A 27,055-nucleotide genomic window follows, 5' to 3' on the forward strand; every position below is an offset into this window, starting at 1 on the left:
GACGCTTCATCCAGTCCCAAACATGCTCAATGGGGGACAGAACCGGAGATCTTGCTGGCCAGGGTAGTTGACTTACACCTTCTAGAGCACGTTGGGTGGCACGGGATACATGCGGACGTGCATTGTCCTGTTGGAACAGCAAGTTCCCTTGCCGGTCTAGGAATGGTAGAACGATGGGTTCGATGACGGTTTGGATGTACCGTGCACTATTCAGTGTCCCCTCGACGATCACCAGAGGTGTATGGCCAGTGTAGGAGATCGCTCCCCACACCATGATGCCGGGTGTTGGCCCTGTGTGCCTCGGTCGTATGCAGTCCTGATTGTGGCGCTCACCTGCACGGCGCCAAACACGCATACGACCATCATTGGCACCAAGGCAGAAGCGACTCTCATCGCTGAAGACGACACGTCTCCATGCGTCCCTCCATTCACGCCTGTCGCGACACCACTGGAGGCGGGATGCACGATGTTGGGGCGTGAGCGGAAGACGGCCTAACGGTGTGCGGGACCGTAGCCCAGCTTCATGGAGACGGTTGGGAATGGTCCTCGCCGATACCCCAGGAGCAACAGTGTCCCTAATTTGCTGGGAAGTGGCGGTGCGGTCCCCTACGGCACTGCGTAGGATCCTACGGTCTTGGCGTGCATCCGTGCGTCGCTGCGGTCCGGTCCCAGGTCGACGGGCACGTGCACCTTCCGCCGACCACTGGCGACAACATCGATGTACTGTGGAGAGCTCACGCCCCACGTGTTGAGCAATTCGGCGGTACGTCCACCCGGCCTCCCGCATGCCCACTATACGCCCTCGCTCAAAGTCCGTCAACTGCACATACGGTTCACGTCCACGCTGTCGCGGCATGCTACCAGTGTTAAAGACTGCGATGGAGCTCCGTATGCCACGGCAAACTGGCTGACACTGACGGCGGCGGTGCACAAATGCTGCGCTGCTAGCGCCATTCGACGGCCAACACCGCGGTTCCTGGTGTGTCCGCTGTGCCGTGCGTGTGATCATTGCTTGTTCAGCCCTCTCGCAGTGCCCGGAGCAAGTATGGTGGGTCTGACACACCGGTGTCAATGTGTTCTTTTTTCCATTTCCAGGAGTGTATATAAATGACCTAGTAAATAGTGTCGGAAGTTCCATGCGGCTTTTCGCGGATGATGCTGTGGTATACAGAAAAGTTGCAGCATTAGAAAATTGCAGCGAAATGCAGGAAGATCTGCAGCGGATAGGCACTTGGAGCAGGGAGTGGCAACTGACCCTTAACATAGACAAATGTAATGTATTGCGAATACCTTTATTGCATGATTATATGATAGCAGAACAAAAACTGGTAGCAGTTACTTCTGTAAATTATCTGGGAGTATGCGTACGGAACGATTTGAAGTGGAATGATCATATAAAATTAATTGTTGGTAAGGCGGGTGCCAGGTTGAAATTCATTGGGAGAGTCCTCAGAAAATGTAGTCCATCAACAAAGGTGGTGGCTTACAAAACACTCGTTCGACCTGTACTTGAGTATTGCTCATCAGTGTGGGATCCGTACCAGGTCGGGTTGACATAGGAGTTGGAGAAGATCCAAAGAAGAGCGGCGCGTTTCGTCACAGGGTTATTTGGTAAGCGTGATAGCGCTACGGAGGTGTTTAACAAACTCAAGTGGCAGACTCTGCAAGAGAGACGATCTGCATCGCGGTGTAGCTTGCTGTCCAGGTTTCGAGAGGGTGTGTTTCTGGTTGGTTCAAATGGCTCTGAGCACGATGCGACTTAACTTCTGAGGTCATCAGTCGCCTAGAACTTAGAACTAATTAAACCTAACTAACCTAAGGACATCACACACATCCATGCCCGAGGCAGGATTCGAACCTGCGACTGTAGCGGTCGCTCGGCTCCAGACTGTAGCGCCTAGAACCGCACGGCTACTCCGGCCGACGGTGCGTTTCTGGATGAGGTATCGAATATATTGCTTCCCCCTACTTATACCTCCCTAGGAGATCAGGAATGTAAAATTAGAGAGATTCGAGTGCGCACGGAGGCTTTCCGGCAGTCGTTCTTCCCGCGAACTATACGCGACTGGAACAGGAAAGGGAGGTAATGGCAGTGGCGTAAAGTGCCCTCCACCACACACCATTGGGTGGCTTGCGGAGTATTAACGTAGATGTAGAAGACAACTGTGAATAAAAACAAATTCTTTGAGTTGAACATAAATAAGAGGCAGTGTCACGGTAACCTAATGTATGATGTAGAAAGTAGTAGTTGGTTATAAGGGGACCTTCGGTTTGTTGTGTGCAGCCGGCGCGCCACTCGAAGCTGGAGAAGGCGGACATCCTGGAGATGACGGTGAAGCACCTGGAGTCGCTGCAGCGGCAGCAGTCGGCGATGGCGGCGGCGACGGACCCCTCGGTGGTGAACAAGTTCCGCGCCGGCTTCAGCGAGTGCGCCGGGGAGGTGGGCCGCTTCCCAGGCCTGGAGGCGAACGTGCGGCGCCGCCTGCTGTCGCACCTCGCCAGCTGCCTCAACGGCAGCGCCATGGCAGCCCAGGCCGCCACCGCAGCCGCGCAGGCCGCCTCCGTCCACGACCAGCAGCAGCAGGTAAACACTGCTCTCTTTGCCTCATCTTCTGGAGGCTTCGCCTCGCCTTCTGGATGGCAACAACGAATCATTTCGTTAGCCTCATATTCCGGTCAATCTGGTAGGTGTGCACTTTATGGTCAAATGTGGGTGAAATCGTATGGGACTTAACTGCTAAGGTCATCAGTCTCTAAGCTTACACACTACTTAACCTAAACTATCCTAAGGACGAACACACACACCCGTGCCCGAGGGAGGACTCGAACCTCCGCCGGTACCGGCCGCACAGTCCGTGACTGCAGCACCTCAGACCGCTCGGCTAATCCTGAGGGGCTGCACTTTATGGTAGCTTATATCTGCATAGTTCATGAATTTTCCATTCTAACAGCCTTTCTTTAATACACTCATTTGCAAGTTCCAATACCAGAATGCTACTGTGTGTCCAGCATCTCATCCTAAACCACTTGATAGATTTCAACCAAATATGTCTCACAAACACCACACTTCACGAGTATCACGACTGTGCATGTTAGAACTTTCTAGCACCCATACCAGTGGAGATACAGGCAAAACATGGTTTCTCAGCCCCGGATACGTAGCCTGCTCTTCGTGACAGGCGTGTTGTGAGATGGTAGTATCAGGCTGCCTTTTCAATCAGTTTAAAGGTGTCTTGGACGTAGTGGATCATACATACACGTCTTGTGATCTAGGGCCGGGCACTACAGCCCAGTTGGTACTGCTTACACCACATAAGTCGATTCTGGACTACTTCCCTTCCATTTTAGCATATTTCTCTGATACTTCAGCAAAATATATCAATGCCAGCATTAATAGCGATGTACCACTGAAATCGTCAAGTACTGTTTTATGCCAATAAAGAACTTCATCATCCCTTAGAAAAAAAAGTATCTCATTTGATACATGTATTAACACTTTGACTGCTCACCATGTAAACCTTGCCATTTCGTAGGCTGTCAGCCAGTTTATGGCTATTTTAGTGAAATATGTCTCTCAAAACACAACAAAGACCAATCAAGTCCATCTATATATGTGATTTTGTTTTTAAAGGTGAATGAAATTCTACCCCATCAAGTGAATAGTATCAGCAATCAGTGTTACCTTACAACAAAAATGTCGATACACTGTACCTCATCATATTCACATGTAGACCTGCACCACAGACTGCTGATTTGTAGTGAAGCTGTCTATCTTAAGGAAAATAAACGCTGACCTTTGATGGCGTTAGTGCAATATCTTTCCTTCATTGAAGTTAGAACATAACATCTAAGATTTTCTAGTATTAGACTTAGTCATTTTATTTCAATCATTCTATAAAGATAATATTTATGCATCATAGCCATTGCTATGAGTGTCTATTAATGAAAGAAACCATGTATATGAAGAAAATGCAATTCAGTAAAGTTGTTCTCGATATTACCAACTCAATATGTATTGCTACAGAGACTAATGTTTTGACTACAAGAGATGACCACTAGCAGTATACTGTTCCACCTCCATGTACCACTATGTTCATATCACATCCTCTAATGACAATAACGCCTGTGCTGATTCAGTGGTAGGTAAGAATCAAAGGCTCATCAGTAAAGAGATTTAGATTTATTCACCACAATTCTTTCTTGCAACTACTACAAGAGTAACCAAGTAGCCATTCAACATAATAAATAGAGGGCAGAGAGTGACTACATCATGTGAATCAGAGGCTATATAAGTAGTAACTTGTTGTAGAATGCCTGAAATAGTAATCCATTCACCATTTTTGGCTAGACAACATGCATGCGTACACACCTAGAAGGATTTTCCTCAGCTGCGAAGCATTTCATTTCTGTAACACTTTTACAGCCTGTGTGCCCCCATTCCTCATTGTGCTTAAGGTTGTGTTTTATGTTTACAGCCTCCAAACACTGCTGGAGTGACGGGAGCACCCACACAGCAGGTAACAGCTATGCCTGTGACTGCAGCACCGACAACAGCGACAGCCACGGCAGTGCAGGTCCACATTGTACCTGCCATGGGCACCTCTGGGGAGCACACGACTGGCCCACTGCTGCTGACGACAGCGGGTGCAGTGAGTGCCGGTGGGTTGCAGCTCCTGCCCACCAGGCTGCCCAATGGAGACATCGCACTAGTACTGCCTCGCTCGCAACTACCTCAACCGCAGCAGCAACAGCCGTCACAACAACAACAGCAGCAGCAGCAGGCTCAACAGCAATCCACCCCCACCGTACTGCCTACACTGGTGCCAATACCCACACGCACTGCCTCCACTGCTTCTGCAGCCTCCTCCACATCGAGCATGTCTTCTGTCTCATCGGCATCCTCTTCTCCGTCTGGAAGTGCCTCGGGATCTTCATCTGCATCAGTGTCACCGGTGGCCTTTGAGAGGTTGGCAGTCAATAGTAGCCCTCCTGCACCTCCGTTAGTCAGTCCCCCTGCACCGACGGTAGTTGTTGCTGCCCCTCCCATGGTCTCATCGCCAGTACCTTCCACGCCATCTGCACCCACCTCACCTGTCGTCCTGTGCCGGGATGTGGCTACATCACCAGCTAACCTTTATTACCAGCCGAGGCCTTATAGCCCACCGATGCAGAAACCTCTATCATTAGTTGTCCGGAAGACGGCACAGCCTGTTGAGGAAGAGAAACCCTGGAGACCATGGTGATGTAGAAATTATTCAACTGTGTAAATTAAACAACTGATGTTACAAATATGCAATTCTGGATAGAACATCACTAAAGAATTCACGATGGAAGTTCATTCTGAAAAATTGTCAATCTGAATAAACATTTTTGTTATCATGAGATACATGGTGTGTGATATAATTTACTTGAGTGGCAGTTTGTTTCTTATATATGAAATGTGTTTTTGGTGGTTTCTTTTGAGGTGTGCAATACATCAAACAGTATGTTGGCCCTGAACTGTTTAGCCAGTATTCAGTCATCTGTCACTTTTTCTTTTTTTTACAGTATGGCCTGCGTAAGAGATTTTGGTGTCTGAAAGAAAAGCAACGATGTCCAGAATGTGCAGACTGATTTTTAGGTTACTTTATACATTATTCTACTGCTCTGTGTGAGACCAATTCATAGAAACACCTTGTTGCAAATCTGTTCTTATTTAATAAAAAGCAACAATGACATTTAATGGCAGTTCATGTGAGGAATTGTGCATTTATTACTTGTATCAAAACTTGGTTTAAGAGAATCGCAATGACGTATAGTACTGTACATGTGAAAGGAAATTTTTGGAAAAAAAACTGTGTCAAAATGAGTCAGGGACTGTGAATACCCATTCCCATTCACAAATGAAGTAGCAGTCTCTGAAACTATCCTTGTTCTGTTTTCATAATTATGGATTTCAATTAAATTATGAGATTTGTAAAGATATTTTGGTTGATTCACTTTGATAATTCTTTATGCTATACTTGATCTGTTCAGCTAACATGATCTCTGTTACACATATTTATGGCAGCTGTGTTACTTTATTTCATGTGATATTCATTATGCTCCTCAGTACTGATGTTTTCTGATGATGGGTCCATAAAGAAAATATGGACAAAGGACATTATATTTTATTTTGAAACTTCACAGTAGTGATTTAAGGGCCTTATGGAACATCTGAATCAGAAGTTATGCCTTAACACACTCAGAAACCGATTTCCTGGTAAATGACTAAACTCGTTTGACATTTGGTTTTTATGAGATGTATTCCACAAATTCTTAAGAGGTTGTCACAGCATATTTGATCAGACTTCTATGAGTCTCTTTTTCTCCATGGAGAATGGCAGTATCATTTAACAGACAGTGACCAAAGTGTTTACTTACATATCTCCCTTCCTACAGTCATTTTACTATTTGAACCCAAGTGTGTTGTGAGCACCACATTATGAAAAAGGTGCCTTAATTAGGTTACAGTTCCTGACACTATTTTTTGATATCTTAAAACTGAAACTAGCTATCTGCAATTGTTTTTGGTATAGCACCTGAAATATTACAAACAAATATTACAACCCATGAACTGTGTTAATTTAGTGTTGTAAAGTTGATATTTTTTTACGTTTTTTGACAATGTTATTTCTCACAAATGCAGAAGTGTTGTGAAGTTACTTCCTTGTGGAGTAAAACAGATTTATAACAAATGTTTATTGGAGGTTCAAGAAGTGATAATTTGATGTTGTAAGAAACATAATTGCCTCTTGAACCACAGAACCGTCCATTAAATTGCATTCCTAACATTTACATGCTCTGGATCTCCATAAGTGATATTACACCATTAATTTGTTGTCTGTTTACAACTTCATTGTTGCCAGTACTAGCCTCTCTTTTCAGTTTTAGTGTGTGGGTACAAACATCTTGTGGGAGTCCTAATTCCAAATTATTCTGTTAGTGGGAGCAAAGTGCTGGAATTTTGCTCAAATGGAATCTAAATTGTCAAAGTAATATGACAGGCGAAGACCCAAATGAGCCTGAATTTATATAATTCTCATAAATTTTGAGAATAATATGCTATGCTTAAGATTCACATAAAAGAGGAGAAGGCTGAGCCCAGGCTATATATAGTTGTAATATGACTTTTGGGAAGTAAACAAACAGATGTGACCAAAAACTAATTTCTTCAGCTTACAAACAGCTACAATTTTGTTAACACTGCAATGATCAAACTATTCCTGCCAAACTTGGATGTGGATATATTTCATCCTTGTGATAACTCCAGTCATTACTTACAGAAATATCCAATAACTCCATTGTTGCAACTTCTTCTTCACTTCTCCTAAAAACTGAAATATATATTGAACTGCCATATGAACAGATACTTATATTTTATAATAAAGTTATCTTATAAAAGAGGAAGTGTGCTCAAAATGATGACTGCCATTTTGTAACAAATATTATCCATGTTGGCCTTTTGCTCAGTATTAAATGTGAGAGCACATTGATGGCATCTATACGAAATAGATTCAATGTTGTATATATGTCTGTGTTAGATTTTATAAAGTTAATATTTTTCTACTCTTGTTAAACTATTAAAGGAAGAAAGTTGACTGAATATTCCTGTTTCTTCCATTGCTGTAAATATTCCTTTGCACAAATTTTATGTAGATAATGTTGTATATAATTTTGTATGTAGAATAGTTAGTATATATGTTTCGCATCATGTGCCTTATACAACAAAATCACAAAGGTCTTCCACATACGTTGTATAAAGTTTGTTAATCTACAGCAAGATAAACTATTTATGCATATATTCATGTTTAAATTTATGGAAATAAATGCAAATTACTATGAACCTGCTTCACTTTTAATTATTTATTCACACACATCCTTTAATGTAAAAGTTTCATATCAAAAAAATGATATATATTGGTATCATTTTCCCACCAAGTACGAGTTTTTGACATATGTCTTCTCTTAAGAGTGCTTCATTTCCAATATTGTGATATATAACTAAATAATCTGGTCATGTTTTACAGTTTTGCCAATGTGTTCCTTTTGGTTTTCATGTCTCCTGTTTTTTGAATTATTGTTTCAGAACATTTAACAACAAACACAGAAAATGTATTTTCCATACACATGCAGGGAACATGTGTCTCAAATAAGGTATTAGTCTTTCAGCGTAATTTACATTTCAATGAGTTCATGAGTTTTGGCATGGGGTTCTGTAGTAACATTCTTAGCTTAGTTTCACAGATTGTTACGAAGGCAGTAATAATGTGGTGACTACATTACCAATAGTAGATTTGTTTCCTTGCAGACTTCATTCCATTTCTCTGGTGCAAAATTTTTTATCAGGAATGGTGCTCAACTCTAGTACACAACAGAAATGCTTGTTATTGTTTGGAATTACTTGACTACTAAAAAGAATGATTCTGCAAAAAGAAAGCAATTGGAAAATTATCGATGTGCCACACAGATTATCAAAAACTGTACATTGAAATCATTAAGAATTAATTATCAAAATCAATGAGGAATGTATACTCTGTGAAGATCTACAAATTAAAGGAAAATGAACTGAGACATGCAGGTGGGTACCTCCTTGATTATCTTCAATGTTGGAAGGAACATGATAGCTTTAGTGGATCTTTTCACTTGTAATTTGAATAGATTGTTTCAGATTTTCAATATAGTAGCACAGTATTAAAATATCCTGCATTATTGTGGATTGCTGAAGATTCCAAATAGTAATAAACTTGGAACACAGGTGGCACAGTCCTTCCTAGTAGTGCTTAACTGTTTTATTATCTTTCTGCTGTAAACTAAACTGTGATGCAATGAAAAAAATTAAGAATAATGGCATATATTGACAAGTGGTGTAGCTTATACAAAGGAACCACATGATAGACAATACTGAAAACGATATTGTATCTCTTATATTTCTGAAGTACAACTTAGTTTGGTCTAGTCATTTGATTTAAGACCCACTCTACTTCAAAGAAACATTTCTCTCACAGTAATGAGGAGCCCCAGAGTGGAGTTGGAAACCACAGGGGACAGCATGGTCAAGTGAGTGTCATGTCATGTTGTTCTGGTACATCACATAAAACTTACTGTCCAGTAGGATTGTTTGGGACAATTGTTGACTTTAGGTAATACAATATTATCAGATATAATTACATGAAGTGTTAAACTGGCAATGTAAGGTTCAAACTCAGTGTATTGTATGTTGGGCAAAGTTAAATTTCTCGTGCACTGTCTTCATATTGATAAATTACAACGCAGCAGAGAGAGACTAATAGATCTGAAACATATCCATTCGTGAATTTTCACTGGACTCAAATTTATTGACATGTGGACACATTTGGAAGTCAGAGGGTGCTAAATTTGGCGAACAATGTCAAGGGCTCCAACAAGTTTTACTTCAGTCTCACTTTTTGTGTTGCCATTTCTTTGTAGCAGGGGGGCTATATTGATGAAATATAAGACTGCAGTCAATGGTTCTTCTGAACGTCACCAATAACTACTGTTTGCCCCTTTGCAAGGCAATTAATAAAAATAAACTTGTGCATCTCACAATATACTGACCACAATTTTTCCTTGTGAAAATGTGCATCCACTTTTTTCATGCTAGATCCTTACTTCTTCATAGTGATTTAATTTCTGGTGTTAAGTGGATAACCCATGTCTCGCCAACAGTAACAACTTGAGCAAGTCAATAAAGCGTTGCTCCACGTCTGGCACTGATCCAAGCAGTTATTAGGCCAAGCCACTGATAGAGTTGTTGGATGTCCTGAGGAATATCGTGCCAGATTGTTCAAAATGGCTCTGAGCACTATGGGATTTAACAGCTGTGGTCATCAGTCCCCTAGAACTTAGACCTACTTAAACATAACTAACCTAAGGACATCACACACATCCATGCCCGAGGCAGGATTCGAACCTGCGACCGTAGCAGTCGCGCGGTTCCCGGCTGCGCGCCTAGAACCGCGAGACCACCGCGGCCGGCGTGCCAGATTGTGTTCAACTGGTGTGTTAGATAGGCAAAATCGCGAGCTGGTTGCAGGGCCCTGTTTATAATGCTCCAAACGTTCTCAATTGGGGAGAGATTCGGTGACCATGCTGGCCAAGGTAGGGTTTGGCAGGCGTGAAGAAAATCAGTAGAAACTCTCGCCGCGTGCAGGCGATAGTTATCTAGCTGAAATGTAAGCCCAAGTGGAATGTCTTGAAAGGCCATAAAACAGGAAGAAGAATATCGTAGACCCACCTGTGGCTTGTGAGAGTGCCGCGGTTGAAAAACAAAGTGGTCTTGCTATGAAGTGAAATGGCACTCCAGAACTTCCCTCCTTGTTGTCGGGCCTTATGGCGGGCCATAGTCAGGTGTCAAACCCACTGTTGCTTGGGGCATCTCCAGACACGTCTTCGCTGGTCGACAGGACTCAGTTTCGGAGCGAGACTCATCAGTGAAGACAATTCTACTCCAGTCAATGGAAATTCCAGGCCAAATGTGCCCGACACCGCTGCAAACAGGCTTGTTGGTGTACAGAGGTCAGGGTGCCGTGAGCTCAGCCCCCTTCTTGTGAGCCGGTGGTTTTTGTGGTTACTGAAGCACCAGTTGCACGCCCAGTCGATAATAATGATGAATTCGGGCTCTGAGTGCCTATCTGACGATTGGTCGGTCCTCACATTCTGTCGTCGCTCTTAGTCCATCGTTTCCTTCTTGACGCTGTGTTCGAGCATGGTTCACTCACTCCCGCCAACATCGTCGAATAGTGGCACTGCTTCCATTAAAATGTTTAGCGATTCGCTTATTACTCCAACCGGCTTCTTTGAACCAAATTACGCGTCCTCTCTCAAATGCAGACATTGAGTGCCTGTCTGCGAGGCATAGTTGTTGTCCAACGGAGTACACGGAACGAAATTCGCGAAGACTTTATGCTATGAAATCGACTTATCTCCCGTTTACTATCCTTGTCAGCTGCGCGGTGAAATTGTGTTGCTGCGTCACACATTCATCCATCGGCCGCCAAAGTTAACAATTTTTCCGACGATATTAATATAAATATCACTTTGTGACCAGTTTTCATAACTCCTTCGTTGTGCGCTTTTTTTTCTTTTTAATTTTGTCTTGGAGTGTATGTAAACAAGGAGAGCAGTACCAAGATAATAACGCTGGGATGAACCCAAATACGACTTCATAATTGAGATTTACTTTGCGTTTCAGACTTACGAGGTAATACAGAACGAATGTTAATTACTGAAATCGGGAGGCAAGAGTGTTCAATATCAAGTATCAATATCACAGTTTATCTAGTATCACTTAAAACCAAAGTTACGAAACTGTAATCGGTAAAGCACCTACATGGTTGAGACAGTGGAGCACGATGTATTGTTACCTAGTCTGCAGGCCGTGTTGCGCCGACGGTGGCTGGCGCTCGTTCCTGAAATTCTCTGTGGTGGACCAGTGCTCTGCATGTAAGGATGTTCTAGGACACCGACAAAAGGGAGGCTCGGGGATCCCGCTGAGTACTTTTTAAAAAAATCGCCCCCAGCTGGGAGCCAGCAGATTGCTGCTCTATTTGCTAGTGCCACTCTAATGTTCATTCCTTCAAAAAACTATGTGTCCTTCCAGCGAGTTCCGAGGGATGTCTGTACAAGTACATGGCAAGAATGTATTCCTACACTCCTAGCGTCCGTCTACAAACCAAGAAACTGTTCTGACGGTCGCCATCATTTTGGTGATCTGCGAAGGTTATAGTTTCAAAGGTGTTGCCTTCAAATTAAACTAGCACAAAAGTACTCCTGCACAGAGAGCATAACGTTAAGTACTATCTGTCTCTCTCTCGCCTCAGGCGCACACACAAAATCCGAAGGCAAAATTTTGGCTTATTTCAATATGCAAAATGGCCAGAACCAGTCTGTAAAGCTTGTAAGCCTGTTGCTGGGGAGGTTGGGCTGAAAAATAATTGTTAACCAAAACATTCAATATGTAGCAACTTTTCAGAGTTTTTTAGCACTAAAGTAACCCAATCAGTTCGTCGCGCGAGAAAATTCAAGCAGTTTGCCAGAGGCGGTATCGCCAAACGTGGTCTTCGTTTGGTTTTCTGAAGTCGGAGAAACGTCGCTTTTGCTCACCTACTCTATCACTTCCGAAAAAGGTACATTTCAACAGGTAACGATCATTTCAATAAGTGGTAACTCACGAATCCATTGATGTCTGTGCGTTACCGCGTTTTAGATCGTAAAAGTACTTGAATTTGCGCGCAAAACTCCCTAGTTGGTTAACTTCAATGCTGAATAAATCAGAAACGGCGCAACAATTATTTCTTAGCACAACCTCCCTTGAAACATCCTTGTAAGCTTTTCAGACAGTTTCTGACTACCGTGCACGTCTTAATTTGGTAATAATAAGTAAAGAAAAGCTCACAGGTTGATGACAGCAACGAAATTATTAAGAACGTCATAAGTGTCAAGCGAGATGTTTTCTACATATTGCTTAAGATCCATCCTATGCTGAGATGAAAATACGTTTTCAAGAGCCGAAACAAAAAAGTCCAATTGAAATAAGAAGAACTGGTGGCAACAAAAAGCGAAGGGTTGCAAAAACTTTCAAATGACAGCGACTTGCGGAGCATTTTTACATTGGAATAAAAGAGATATATGAATTTGTCGTTCCTTGTCAGGAACACTTGAAGCCCCCCCGACAGTACGACTATCCTCACTGACAGTCAGGACATTTTGAGTTACTGGAAAGAGCACTTCAGTTCACTCTCGAGCCGTAGTACTACCGCTGTTGAAGATGTCCTCAAACATGTCCCATAACACCTAGCACAAACTTGGATGGCAGTATCACCGATATTTCATCCGTTTAGCAAGATTGTAGGCAACACGAAACCGAGAACAGCATCCGGACCTGACAACATTTCCTTGGAGATCATTCACACTGGTGGCTTGCGTCTGAAAACAGACTCTTCTCTCTGTTCTGATGTGGGAAACATGTAGGGTACTCCACAGCTATCACCGTCTTTTAAAAAAGGCTGTCTGTGGTAACTAATGTGGCATATCCTTGCCCTCTGTGGCTGGAAAAATTTTCGCTGGAATTTTGTTGAATCGCTTGTACTTACCGAATCTTAAAGCGGATTTCTACCCTCCTCTAGAAATACAGATATAATCTTCTGTGCTCGACAGAATCGGATGTATAGAGAACAACATAAGCCTAAACTATCGGTATTCTGTTTTCTAGATGAGGCGTTTGATATGGCGCCCAGAGGGGCTGCGTGGAAGGTCTGAAAGAGCTGCAGGTGCTCTGAACACTTTGTTGGACTGATTAAAACTCTCCATGATGACAATTCTAGGCAAATGCTGTATCAGAATGAAACATCTGCGAATTCCCTATTACCTATATTGTGTCCCTGTACCTCGCAACCATGCTTTATGGAAAATCGCCTGTAAACAATACAGGTACAGAACTTAAACACGGATTTACGGGAGGCTATACCTCGCAACCATGCTTTATGGAAAATCGCCTGTAAACAATACAGGTACAGAAATTAAACACGGATTTACGGGAGGCTATTTAATCAGTCCAGACTCCATTCTGAAACTATCTCAAGTCTCAAATAATTGAACTGCAATGTGCAAATGTAGTAACCAAAACCAACTGCGGGAACGCCTTGGGCTGCGGATAGGTGCCGACAGGCGGGGAAGCCGCCGGCGGTGGAGCACGCGCCACCGGGTAAACACAGGATGAGTCGGACGACAGACCAACGACAACTGACGACAACCGACCACGAACGACTATGAGCGACACAACAAGGAAGAGATAAACAACGGAGGCTTGTGGAAACCACAACACCAAACGTAAATCCACTCGGAACCAGAGCCAGGCAAATGTCAACGAACAACGACCAGAACGCAGTACCGCCGAGATAGAAACGAAATCCTGAGCGTGTACCAGACTGACTGGACTAGTTTTTTTTTCAATTCCCCCCCCCTCCCCCCCCCCCAAGGGGGCTAGCTGGCAGCAGCTTAGTACGCTGCTCTACAGCCTACAGACCTTTATTTTAAAAAACGGGAGAAGAAAAGAAACAAGAAAAACAGTCGATAAAACGGTGACGTCAAGTGTAAAATGGCGGAAAAATGCGGAAAGTTAAAACGGAAAGCAAAAGGGGTTGGCAACGTTAATAAAAGACACAGGAATCAGATAAGTAACATAGCACACACACAATTAAAAAACACGGCGACAGTCTGGTTTCTGTTCGCAAGAGAGAAAAGGCACACTCAGCGACAGTATGATGGCCGTTCACAACACTTCCCAAAAAACACAACACGGAACACCCACTGTCCGCAGCTCGTGGTCGTGTGGTAGCGTTTTCGCTTCACACGCCCGGGTTCCCGGGTTCGATTCCCGGCGGGGTCAGGGATTTTCTCTGCCTCGTGATGACTGGGTGTTGTGTGATGTCCTTAGGTTAGTTAGGTTTAAGTAGTTCTAAGTTCTAGGGGACTGATGACCATAGATGTTGAGTCCCATAGTGCTCAGAGCCATTTTTTTGAACACCCACTGGAAATCACTCACTGTAGAACACTCAATGTAGAACACTGCACGAAAGTGGCGGCACAAAGATGACACTCCCGAGCCAAAGGCGGATGGGGGGGGGGGGAACTGGAGGAGGGGGAAGAACAAGGAGGGAGGAAGGAAAAAACGAAAAAGGGGGGGGAACCAAGGAGGGAGAGGACTAATAAAGGGGGAGAAGGGCAGACGCGAGAGGGAAATGTAAAAGGACTCGGGGGAGAGAAGGGGGCAAAGAGAGGGAAGGTGGGGAAGAAAGAGGATGGAAGGGGGGGGGAGAGGGAGCCCGGGAAAAGGACAGAGGAAAGGAGGGGGAGTGAGGATCAGAGTTGATAGGAGGGATAAATGGAGGGAGAGAGGGCAGCATCCGGGAGGGGGAGTTGATGGAAGCCACCTTGGGAAAGGAGATGTAGAGTGTAGAGATAAAGGGTAGGAGGGACACAACAGTGAAGCCGTGGCAGGGGTCGGGAACGGGAGAGGAGAGGAGCAACCAGGGGGTGAGGGGGTTCAAGGCGGCGTGAGGTGTAGAGGATGTGGATATGTTCGAGGAATAGGAGCAGATGGGGGAAAGGAATGAGATCATAGAGGATCCGCATGGGGAACGGGAGGCGTATACGGAAGGCGAGGCGGAGTGCATGACGCTCAAGGATCTGGAGGGACTTATAGAATTTGGGGGGGGGGGGATCAGATATCCAGGCAGGACTGGCATAACAGAGGATGGGACGGATTAAGGATTTGTAGGTGTGGAGGATGGTAGAGGGGTGCAACCCCCATGTCTGGCCCGAGAGGAGTTTGAGGAGTCGGAGGTGGTTGTGGGCTTTGGGTTGGATGGAGCGGAGATGAGGGATCCAGGTGAGGTGACGGTCAATGGTGAGGCCAAGGTAGGTGTGGTTGGGGGTGAGGCGGACAGGACGGGTGCAGACAGTAAGGGAGAAATCCAGGAGCCAGAAGGAACGAGTGGTACAGCCTACGATGATTGCCTGGGTCTTGGAAGGATTGATTTTCAGGAGCCACTGGTTACACCATGCAGCAAAAAGGTTCAGGTGATTCTGGAGAAGGCGTTGGGACCGTGGGAGGGTAGGAGCGAGGGCAAGGAATGCGGTGTCATCAGCACATTGCAATACTGGAGGGGGGGGGGGAGGTTGGGGCATATCTGCCGTGTACAGGAGGTAGAGGAGAGGGGAGAGGACAGAGCCCTGGGGAACACCTGCAGAGGGGTAGAAAATGTGGGAATTGGCATTATGGATGGTAACATAGGAGGGGCGATGGAAGAGGAAGGAGGCCATCAGACGAATGTAGTCGATAGGAAGGGCGTAGGTTTGGATGGACTAGGGCAGAGCGGGTCCCTATACACGAAACCGGAGGGAGCGGCTATTGGCAGCTGTCTGCACGTGGCGTAGCGGTGGCGCCCTCGCTGCACGAGAGCCGCTGCACGGAATAGCCGCCGCAGAGGCGGAGCCCTCTATGGGCTGACCACGTCCATTTGTTCTGGCGCGTGTTCGACTTCCGCGGCGGAAGGTACTAGAGCAAACGACATTGTTCTTGAGTTCTTACATCTGTAGAGCTGTAAGTTGAGTAGCGCACATGAACGGTTTGTCCTAACCGTCAACATCTCCAAAACATTTACGCACATCCAGCTCCTGGAACTGCCTATCCAGATTCCAGTGTTTCTGTTTCCGGAGCACCTGTGGGACAACTAAATCACTTCCACTACCTAGGAAGGACATTATAAATTAATTGCTCATCAGAAAAGGACGTGGAGAACGGAATACATGCTGGACATGTTGCCTTTTGACGTCTCACACATCACATCTGACGCTGTGCATTAAACTGATACCCTGCTCTATGGTTGCGAAAACTGGTCGCTATACAGGGTGAGACACCTAACATTGCCGCTGGATATATTTCGTAAACCACATCAAATACTGACGAACCGATTCCACAGACCGAACGTGAGGAGAGGGGCTAGTGTAATTGGTTAACACAAACCATAAAAAATGCACGGAAGTAAGTTTTTTTAACACAAACCTACGTTTTTTTAATGGAACCCCGTTACTTTTGTTAGCACACCTGAACGTATAAACAAATACGTAATCAGTGCCGTTTGTTGCATTGTACAATGTTAATTACATCCTGAGATATTGTAACCTAAAGTTGACGCTTGAGTACCACTCCTCTGCTGTTCGATCGTGTGTATCGGAGAGCACTGAATTACGTAGGGATCCAAAGGGAACGGTGATGGACCTTAGGTACAGAAGAGAGTGCAACAGCACATTACGTCCACATGCTAACACCTTTCTATTGGTCTTTTTCACTGACGCACATGTACACTCTTTGACATAAAACTTGAGAGGCGGTAAGCCGCTGTAGAGCCTAAGTTCGCGGCGACCGCGACATGGGACAAAAAAACTGACCAACTCGCTAATTCTCTAAGTCCGTCTATCTGCACAATCTGGCAACGCTGTAGACTGCGGAACTTCCTGGAGGAAGTCTTGGCCGATGTTAGAGAAAGCATAGACTGTTTATGCCCGTGGTCTAGCGGTAGCATGCGTTGGTTCTGGGTATAACGTCTGTGAATCGTGACCAGCTGACGAAAAAGATTTTTATAGCCTCTTCTGTCGGAATGCTGAAGACGTGAGTTTAATGGTAGCACAGATTCAATCTATTTCACTTTCTGACACACCAATAACAAAATTTTATCCAGTAACCATTTTGCGGCAGATTTCTCGCAGACTGTCCTCCTCTGGACTCCGTATGCGGCAAAGCTCCGGGATCCACTTGCTAGCTACCGGCAGCGGCCGTGGCGACAGCAGCGGCGCTGCACTCCCCCGTCCTTTATCGAAATCGCCTGCTACCACTCATCGCTTTTGATAATTTAAAACGCTTTATTATTATTAAATGTTGCTCCACAGAAAATTTCTACGATTTCCATTCACACTCGAGTGCAACGGAGATTACTGTACTACATTAAACGGCAAGAGCTGACTATGGCCCGAAATTAATTTTATAGATTGGGACGAAATTAAACCACCTCACTACATTCGATGAATTTATAAATGTTTCATACTTCGTTTATTTTTCTTTCAAAGTCAATTATTTGTGCAACTTTTGGCCAATATTCGGATGTTTTCGTCAAGGCAGAGTGAGCGTCTGTGGTGTAAAGCGTATTACAGTTTTTGTTTCATTCCTTATGATAAGTCTATGCGATAAACTGTGTGAGTACCTTGCAATGCATGCTCTGTAGCAGTGGAGGAACACTGCACATTTGGAGTTAGATGTATGGATTCAGGAAGTATTTAACGTTGATCGGAAGTGATAGTTAAAGTCATCAAATTTAAACCACAAAAAGTTATCGTTTTTGAGGTTTCAGAGAACGGAAAGGAATTGCTAACACCGGTGTCAGAAAACCTATACAATTAAATGCTATTGCAAACATTTGGAGGAGAGGAACTATATTAATCAACATGTTCACTTCATAAACAGCCTCCTGACATGTTAGATCTATATGACGAACAAAGCTCAAATTCGCAACGTCGACGGTCGGTTTGAATCTTTTGAGAAACTAGTTTACAGTGAAGCCCTTGGCATTTGCAAAGCAGACATCCGTGATATTAACATAATTTACTAGTGGATTATATCGTATGAGTTTTCGATGTGAAAAACGAATGCCAAGTGAATTTAGCGAGGTAATGCCGGGCTATACCTGGAAATAAATGCACTATCGCAGTGTTGACAAATACTTACTACGACGCTGCCAATTCTCAGCTTTCTTACGCCGCACATAACTATAACGAGGAAGTCTGCGTCTTCATAAGTTTCCTCCATGAAATCGGTGTAGTCTATTATATACTAAGTTTCCTGATCATAGTTTCCGTAATGTTAACCTCTTGTTTGGCTCCTAAACGATGAATAGATTCCAAATGCATGTCTCTGACTTCCTGCATTGTTTTTTTTTTTCTATTTTGCTTTGAATTCATGAAGCAGACCGCTGTGCTTCCCCCCCACCGAGGGTTAGGTCACAAAACTAAACCGTTTTTTATCCACTGGCATAATTTATTCAGACAGAATCAGCACAAGACTATCAAACAAAGCCTTTCATTTACAGTTGCAACACTCTAAACAGCAGCTGACCCAAGGGTAATTCACGGTCACGGTCCGAAATTAGCAGCTATCTGCTACTGTGGCAAAGTCTGTACTACATTTTCGATCCCGCAGGACTAGTTTATCTGGTAACACTGTGTTAAATCAACAGGAGTAGTTGCAGAGTTGTGCCAGCATATCAGTCCTCCCGTTGTCAACTTTATGTATCTGACTTCTTCTGTAGCGTTGAGCCGGCCAGAGTGGCCGAGCGGTCGCAGGTTCGAATCCTGCTCGGGCATGGATGTGTGTGATGTCCATGGGTTAGTTAGGTTTAAATAGTTCTAAGTTCTCGGGGGCTGACGACCTCAGATGTTAAGTCCCGTAGTGCTCCGAGCCATTTGTAGCGTTGATCACGATTTGCTGAAGTAAATTGTTTATTTTGCATAACGTAACATTCAGTATTCCCTTCTTTCTTAGCCACTCTTGATGTGCATCGATACCAAATAGGGATGTGAAAACTCTTGCGAATGAGAGAATGACAATAATAATCGTAACAAGAACAAGCAAATAATGGGTGAACTTTATTGCAATGCAAAACTAGAATGGCTGTGAAAATAAAAATCTATAAAAATAGTTTGATCATTGAGTTGGCACAATGCAAATATCTTCTTAGCATTTTGTTACCGAATTTAGTTCTGGATGTTTGCAGAGGTAAAAGTAAATTCGGTACTTCTTTTAGTGTAATATAATGTGAACCAGCAACTACCTTTCCCTTAGAACACGACTCAAGCAGGTCCCCAAGTAGCTACCAAGTCACTGCTGCATCTGTTCCCTGATATTGTTCTGATGATGGTTAATGCAGATAGTTCCGATTATGAAATAAAAACGTATTGCAGGTTAGTTCCTAGGATGTTAATATTAAATTTGCGATGTAGATGGCACATGAACGTGACGACTATCCAGATTACTCGTCAATATAAAAAGACAATTTTATGGGAATTGAGCATTGTCCCAAGGCACCAGTGCTGAAAGAGAGTGAATGACCACAGGCGTGCTAAACGTTTTCAAAAGGTCTGCCAAGTACGAAAGACAGTAGCAATATGAAGGAAGCATTGGACAGATCAGAAAGGCCTCACTGCTATCTACAGCCTGTTTGTGTCAGCCCTAGTGGATCTGCGCTGCCAGAATCCAACCCTATAGCACATTACACCACTGAAATCTACGAATCAATTGTGTACTTATACTGATCAGCTTCAGTGAAATTTGTTATACATGACTAGAATATCAGGTGTTATTATGGAACTCATTTGGTGGAATCACACAGAAAAATGTAAAGTGAGAAGAAAGGAAACATTGGAAAACGCGTTGATGTGGATTTTCATACGTGTTTATCTTTAGAGCTGCCATAGTTAATACATCAATAATAACCTCATTTATTGCTTCAGTAAATGTTACCTTCTTGTTTGACACCGAGGTTTCCAGAACACAAGTGAAACGGAGGGTTAAGAATGGCCTCTTAGTTGTGATATTTAGAATCGCAGTTGCCGCGCGGGGTGGCCGCGCGGGCTGGGGCGCTTTGTCACAGATTTCGCTGCCGCTTCCGCAGGAGGTTCTAGTCCTCCCACGGGCATGGAAGTGTGTGTTATCCTTAGAATACGTTAGTTAGTGTAAGTAGTTTCTACGTCTAGGGACTGATAACCCTAGCAGTGTGGTCCCTTAGGCATTAGAACTTTAAGAAGAGCAATAGCGGAAGGAATTGATAAGATAAAGCTTTTGCAGAAAAACTGGAACTAATGAAAAAAACGGCTATGGTTATATAAATTGAGGACTTTACTGCAGCAGTGCCTTGTTTGCACAGTAGTAAATACTGCCCGTACCATAATCGTAGCTGACGTATGCAGCTCGCAACGTGAAACATGAGGGTACGGCCACCTCTTGCCTGAAGTGACCATTTCGAACTGAAATACGTTTCCTAACTCAAAACTACTCCTTCTGTGGTAATTTTTCACAATATTTTATCGAGATGACAAGAAAATATTAAACGGCTGTAGCACATAAAACACAGTCTCGCAGCCTCAAATCATTCTCATACCAACACAGTTGCCAAATAAGGCGTAAGACGTTGTGAGTCCTTGACTACGTTAGTGGCAACAAGATTCCATTTTCTTAACAGGAATTCTTCACGAACTAATGGGGATACAATGCAATCCGAATGACAGATATGGCTGTATGCCTATATGTCTAAAAAGAGCAGAAAACCTAATTGTTAACCCATTGAGTAATATTCCCACGTCTGTGACTCGTATCATGGTTAAAGCCCATGTATTACCCCTGTTCATGCTTACCGACTGTTACCTACATCATCAAATAACAGCAGGGAAAGAGAGAAATACTTATGAGTAGACGCCTTGATATTTGAATTAATTTTCGGATGTAGCAGGTTTTCTTTTTCAATAAAGCTATTGTTTCTATTTGCAGACAACATTTCATAGCCATCTTACTTCTGCCGCAGCAGTTATTTTGCTGTCCACATGGGAAACCACGCCTACGACTACCATCGTCTCATTTCCTAATACCCTCTGCATAGCCTTACTTAATCTTACTACTGCTCATTACCCTTTTATTAAAGGTTATACACCAAGGAAAGAGAAATAACATCTACATGTAATGTTTACCGTGATGCAATCAGGAAATTGTGCTTGTAAAAGCGCTCAGAACAGCTGAACGAGCCTTTCAATTTGCAGCACACTCCAGACCGAATGAAAGAAAATAATATTAAGAGGTGCAAGTTGACCATAGCGAGCGTGGGGAGTGTTTGATGTAGTGCCGTGAAGTTGGACCAGTTTCCGTCGAATTTAGTTCCTGATAGATCAAAATGTGATCTTAATACAAAAGTATCAGTTTACTCACATGTGAACTGCTTCCAACGTGTAATTGATAGAATACCTGCTCACGTTAGGTAGCGTTTTGCTTGCGGCCATTCCTTGATGACGCACTGAAATATTTTCGAACTTTTCTCATTGATTCCTACCTCAGAGATTTCCTAAAGCGTTGTATCGTGTGTTAGTCGCACCGTAAGTTAGACAACCATAAAGCTCTGACTTCATGTAGAGCATCAAATCATTTGAGCAGCGATTCTAAAATACAAAAGACCACTTCTGAAGAAGGGCCTCCTGACAGCAAATCCTGGAATACAACACTGTGGGCAGTAACAATGCCCATGTTTTACGTCACAATATGCTTTTCGGAAAAGTCATTTCATGAATGCCTTCGAGTCCGGTAGCGTATCGGAAGGGTGTTTTTGTGATGGTAATAAGTTGGGCAAGACAGATTTCACTAGTTTCGTTGGATTTGAGAATGAGAGTCAGTTTTTGGGTAGTCGAGTGATGTGATTATGGTCAACACCAACTGCTATTTCTACAACACATTGGCTGCCGCAGCGTTCCTGTTTCGTCAACACAAACACCACGTGTCTGGGCACACTGCTCACCACGTCACATGCTGCGAGTGGCAGTGTCAAGAGGGCGCAGTGTTTTTTCAACATGTTACTCAAGTAATAAGTCAAATGGATTACATGAATATTATAAGTGGGACAGAAACCTTAATTTACCTTTTATTGCTTATTTGTGGTCTGACTAAAATGAACAACAGTATCGTTTAATATCTTGCCTAGTGATTGTCGTGTCTTTCTTAATAGTGATTCTTAACAAAGCATTTTAACGAAGTTTATATTTTTGTGGTCAGATAACTGAAAATAGATATTCTTTTATTTTGTGGGTCTTCGTTTCTCCACTGAGAAGTAAATGGTTCTCTTTATAAAACGAGTGGTAACGTCGCAAGGGCAACAGCCCCAATTCAGTCACAGTGGAATCGAGGGAGTAGGGTGCGTGTTGTTGCACTGATTGAGTATGGCAACTACTTGGCATCAGAAGCTGGAGAAGAGTGTGGAGTACTGGCAAGAACAGCTAGACGTTGGTGGAAAGAATACCAGGAAAGGGGTTATATAGGGTGGAAAAGAGGAAGTGGCCGTGGGACCATGCCCAATTACCATAATATTCTCTTTTTATATAGACTTGTAACCTGGATAGTCGTCACATCGCAAATTTAATATTCTCATCCTAGGAACTAACCTGCAATACGTTTTGTATTTCATAATCGGGACTATCTGCATTAACCGTCATCCGAGCAACGTCAGGGAACAGAAAGCAGCATTGCCTTGGAAGCTAATTGGGAACCTGCTTGAGTCGTGTTCTAAGAAAAGGGTAGTTGCTGGTTCACTTTATATTACACTAAAATAAGTACCGAATTTACTTTTACCTCTGCAAACATCCAGAACTAAATTCAGTAATAAAATGCTAAGAAGATATTTGCATTGTGCCAACTCAATGATCAACCTATTTTTATAGATTTTTATTTTCACAGCCATTCTAGTTTTGCATTGCAATAAAGTTCACTCATTATTTGCTTGTTCTTGTTACGATTATTATTCTCATTCTCTCATTCGCAAGAGCTTTCACATCCCTATTTGGTATCGATGCACATCAAGAGTGGCTAAGAAAGAAGGGAATACTGAATGTTACGTCATGCAAAATATACCATTTACTTTGGCACCTCGTGATCAAGGCTACAGGAGAAGTGGGATACTTAAAGGTGACAATGGGAGGACTGATATGCTGGCACAACTCTGCAACTACTCCTGTTGATTTAACACAGTGTTACCAGATAAACTGGTGCAGCGGGATCGAAAATGTAGTACAGACTTTGCCACAGTAGCAGAGAGCTGCTAATTTCGGACCGTGACCGTGAATTACCCTTGGGTCAGCTGCTGTTTAGAGTGTTGCAACTGTAAATGAAAGGCTTTGTTTGATAGTCTTGTGCTGATTCTGTCTGAATAAATTATGCCAGTGGATAAAAAACGGTTTAGTTTTGTGACCTAACCCTCGGTGGGGGGGAAGCACAGCGGTCTGCTTCATGAATTCAAAGCAAAATAGAAAAAAAAAACAATGCAGGAAGTCAGAGACATGCATTTGGAATCTATTCATCGTTTAGGAGCCAAACAAGAGGTTAACATTACGGAAACTATGATCAGGAAACTTAGTATATAATAGACTACACCGATTTCATGGAGGAAACTTATGAAGACGCAGACTTCCTCGTTGTAGTTATGTGCGGCGTAAGAAAGCTGAGAATTGGCAGCGTCGTAGTAAGTATGTGTCAACACTGCGATAGTGCATTTATTTCCGGGTGTAGCCCGGCATTACCTCGCTAAATTCACTTGGCATTCGTTTTTCACATCGAAGACTCATACGATATAATCCACTGTAAGATGAGACAGAAAGTATATTTAATTTCTGGACTCCAAGAACGACGTTCTTCACATAAATAACACCGGTTTGTGTGCTTAATGTTGCGTTTAGAGGATCAGGCAATATCGCATTGACTGTAGTCCGCCTGTTGCCACCAGTGTGTCGTTAGCTCAGCGGTTCCCTTTTGCATTGGGATGCTAGTGCTATATGAGATGGCAGTTCCAATCTCGGTGAAAGCCACTGAATGCAACGTTTTGTTTTCCATTTTAATTAATGGAGTTGCCAACTGCTGGTAAAAATTCCTTATACGAAATCGGAAGAATGCCTTCACACATAAATCTTCGTGCAATTCGACTTAGTTAATTATGTTAATATCACGGATGTCTGCTTTGCAAATGCCAAGGTGCTTCACTGTAAACTAGTTTCTCAAAAGATTCAAACCGACCATCGACGTTGCGAATTTGAGCTTTGTTCGTCATATAGGTCTAACATGTCAGGAGGCTGTTTATGAAGTGAACATGTTGATTAATATAGTTCCTCTCCTCTAAATTTTTGCAATAGCATTTAACTGTATAGGTTTTCTGACACCGGCGTTAGCAATTCCTTTCCGTTCTCTGAAACCTCAAAAACGATAACTTTTTGTGGTTTAAATTTGATGACTTTAACTATCACTTCCGATCAACGTTAAATACTTCCTGAATCCATACATCTAACTCCAAATGTGCAGTGTTCCTCCACTGCTACAGAGCATGCATTGCAAGGTACTCACACAGTTTATCGCATAGACTTATCATAAGGAATGAAACAAAAACTGTAATACACTTTACACCACAGACGCTCACTCTGCCTTGACGAAAACATCCGAATATTGGCCAAAAGTTGCACAAATAATTGACTTTGAAAGAAAAATAAACGAAGTATGAAGCATTTATAAATTCATCGAATGTAGTGAGGTGGTTTAATTTCGTCCCAATCTATAAAATTAATTTCGGGCCATAGTCAGCTCTTGCCGTTTAATGTAGTACAGTAATCTCCGTTGCACTCGAGTGTGAATGGAAATCGTAGAAATTTTCTGTGGAGCAACATTTAATAATAATAAAGCGTTTTAAATTATCAAAAGCGATGAGTGGTAGCAGGCGATTTCGATAAAGGACGGGGGAGTGCAGCGCCGCTGCTGTCGCCACGGCCGCTGCCGGTAGCTAGCAAGTGGATCCCGGAGCTTTGCCGCATACGGAGTCCAGAGGAGGACAGTCTGCGAGAAATCTGCCGCAAAATGGTTATTGGATAAAATTTTGTTATTGGTGTGTCAGAAAGTGAAATAGATTGAATCTGTGCTACCATTAAACTCACGTCTTCAGCATTCCGACAGAAGAGGCTATAAAAAATCTTTTTCGTCAGCTGGTCACGATTCACAGACGTTATACCCAGAACCAACGCATGCTACCGCTAGACCACGGGCATAAACAGTCTATGCTTTCTCTAAATGGGACAAGACTTCCTCCAGGAAGTTCCGCAGTCTACAGCGTTGCCAGATTGTGCAGATAGACGGACTTAGAGAATTAGCGAGTTGGTCAGTTTTTTTGTCCCATGTCGCGATCGGTGAGGACTTAGCCTCTACAGCGGCCGGCCGCCGGTCAAGTTATATGTCAAAGCGTACATTACCATGAGGGGTGAGGTACACGTACAATTCCGTTTTCAATTACGGAGTGGAATAGAGTGTGTCCCGATATGTCAGGCCAATAGATGTTCAATGTGGTGGCAATCATTTGCTGCACACAATTGCAATCTCTGGCGTAATGAATGCCGTACACGCCGTAGTACATCTGGTGTAATGTCGCCGCAGGTTGCCACAATACGTTGTATCATATCATCTGGGGTTGTAGGCACATCACGGTACACATTCTCCTTTAACGTACCCACAGAAAGAAGTCCAGAGGTGTAAGATCAGGAGAACAGGCTGGCCAATTTATGCGTCCTCCACGTCCTATGAAACGCCCGTCGAACATCCTGTCAAGGGTCAGCCTAGTGTTAATTGCGGAATGTGCAGGTGCACCATCATGCTGATACCACATACGTCGACGTGTTTCCAGTGGGACATTTTCGACCAACGTTGGCAGATCATTCTGTAGAAACGCGAAGTATGTTGCAGCTGTTTGGGTCCCTGCAATGAAGTGAGGACCAATGAGGAGGTCGCCAATGATTCCGCACCATACAGTTACAGTCCACGGTCGCTGTCGCACTACCTGTCTGAGCCAGCGAGGATTGTCCACGGACCAGTAATGCATGTTCCGTAGATTCACTGCCCCTTGGTTTGTGAAACTCGCTTCATCGGTAAACTGGTAGAACTGCAACGCATTCTCTGTTAGTGCCCATTGACAGAATTGCACTCGATGATTAAAGTCATCACCATGTAATTGCTGATGTAGCGACACATGAAACGGGTGAAAGCGGTGACGATGCAGTATGCGCATGACACTACTTTGACTCAGTCCACCGGCTCTCGCAATGTCCCGTGTACTCACGTGTGGGTTCATGGCAACAGCAGCTAACACACCAACTGCACCCGCTTCTCCCGTGACGGGCCTGTTACGGACCCGTTTGCGTGCTACGACCATACCTGTTGCATACAGTTGGCGGTAGATGTTTTGCAATGTGCGGCACGTTGGATGCTCTCTGTCCGGGTACCGTTCTGCATACACCCTGCAGGCTTCAGCTGCATTTCGTCGACACTCGCCATAGATGAGTATCATCTCCGCCTTTTCAGAGTTCGAATACACCATGGTCACAGTTCCTACGACACTACACTATCACAGACGTCTAGTAACACGGTGTACTACAGTTGGGCCGGCCGGGGTGGCCGAGCGGTTCTAGGCGCTACAGTCTGGAACCGCGCGACCGCTACGGTCGCAGGTTCGAATCCTGCCTAGGGCATGGGTGTGCGTGATGTCCTTAGGTTAATTAGGTTTAAGTAGTTCTAAGTTCTAGGGGACTGATGACCTCAGAAGTTAAGTCCCATAGTGCTCAGAGCCATTTGAACCATTTTTACTACAGTTGGTCTGCGTGCGGAGACGAATGCAGAATAACAATAGCA

At 43.8% G+C, this 27,055-nt stretch overlaps 1 protein-coding gene across 1 annotated transcript in view; it reads left to right on the plus strand.

Annotated features, from left to right (window-relative positions):
* LOC124788983 (protein hairy-like) overlaps positions 1-27,055 on the plus strand; it is a 120,350-nt gene that overhangs the window by 23,469 nt on the left and 69,826 nt on the right. Inside the window, exons 3-4 of the mRNA XM_047256271.1 lie at positions 2,285-2,584; positions 4,476-4,649. Coding sequence (XP_047112227.1) covers positions 2,285-2,584; positions 4,476-4,649 — 474 coding nt within the window. The remainder of the gene's footprint in view (positions 1-2,284; positions 2,585-4,475; positions 4,650-27,055) is intronic.

Source organism: Schistocerca piceifrons, chromosome 3, assembly GCF_021461385.2.
Source record: "Schistocerca piceifrons isolate TAMUIC-IGC-003096 chromosome 3, iqSchPice1.1, whole genome shotgun sequence".
NCBI classification, from domain to species: domain Eukaryota; kingdom Metazoa; phylum Arthropoda; class Insecta; order Orthoptera; family Acrididae; genus Schistocerca; species Schistocerca piceifrons.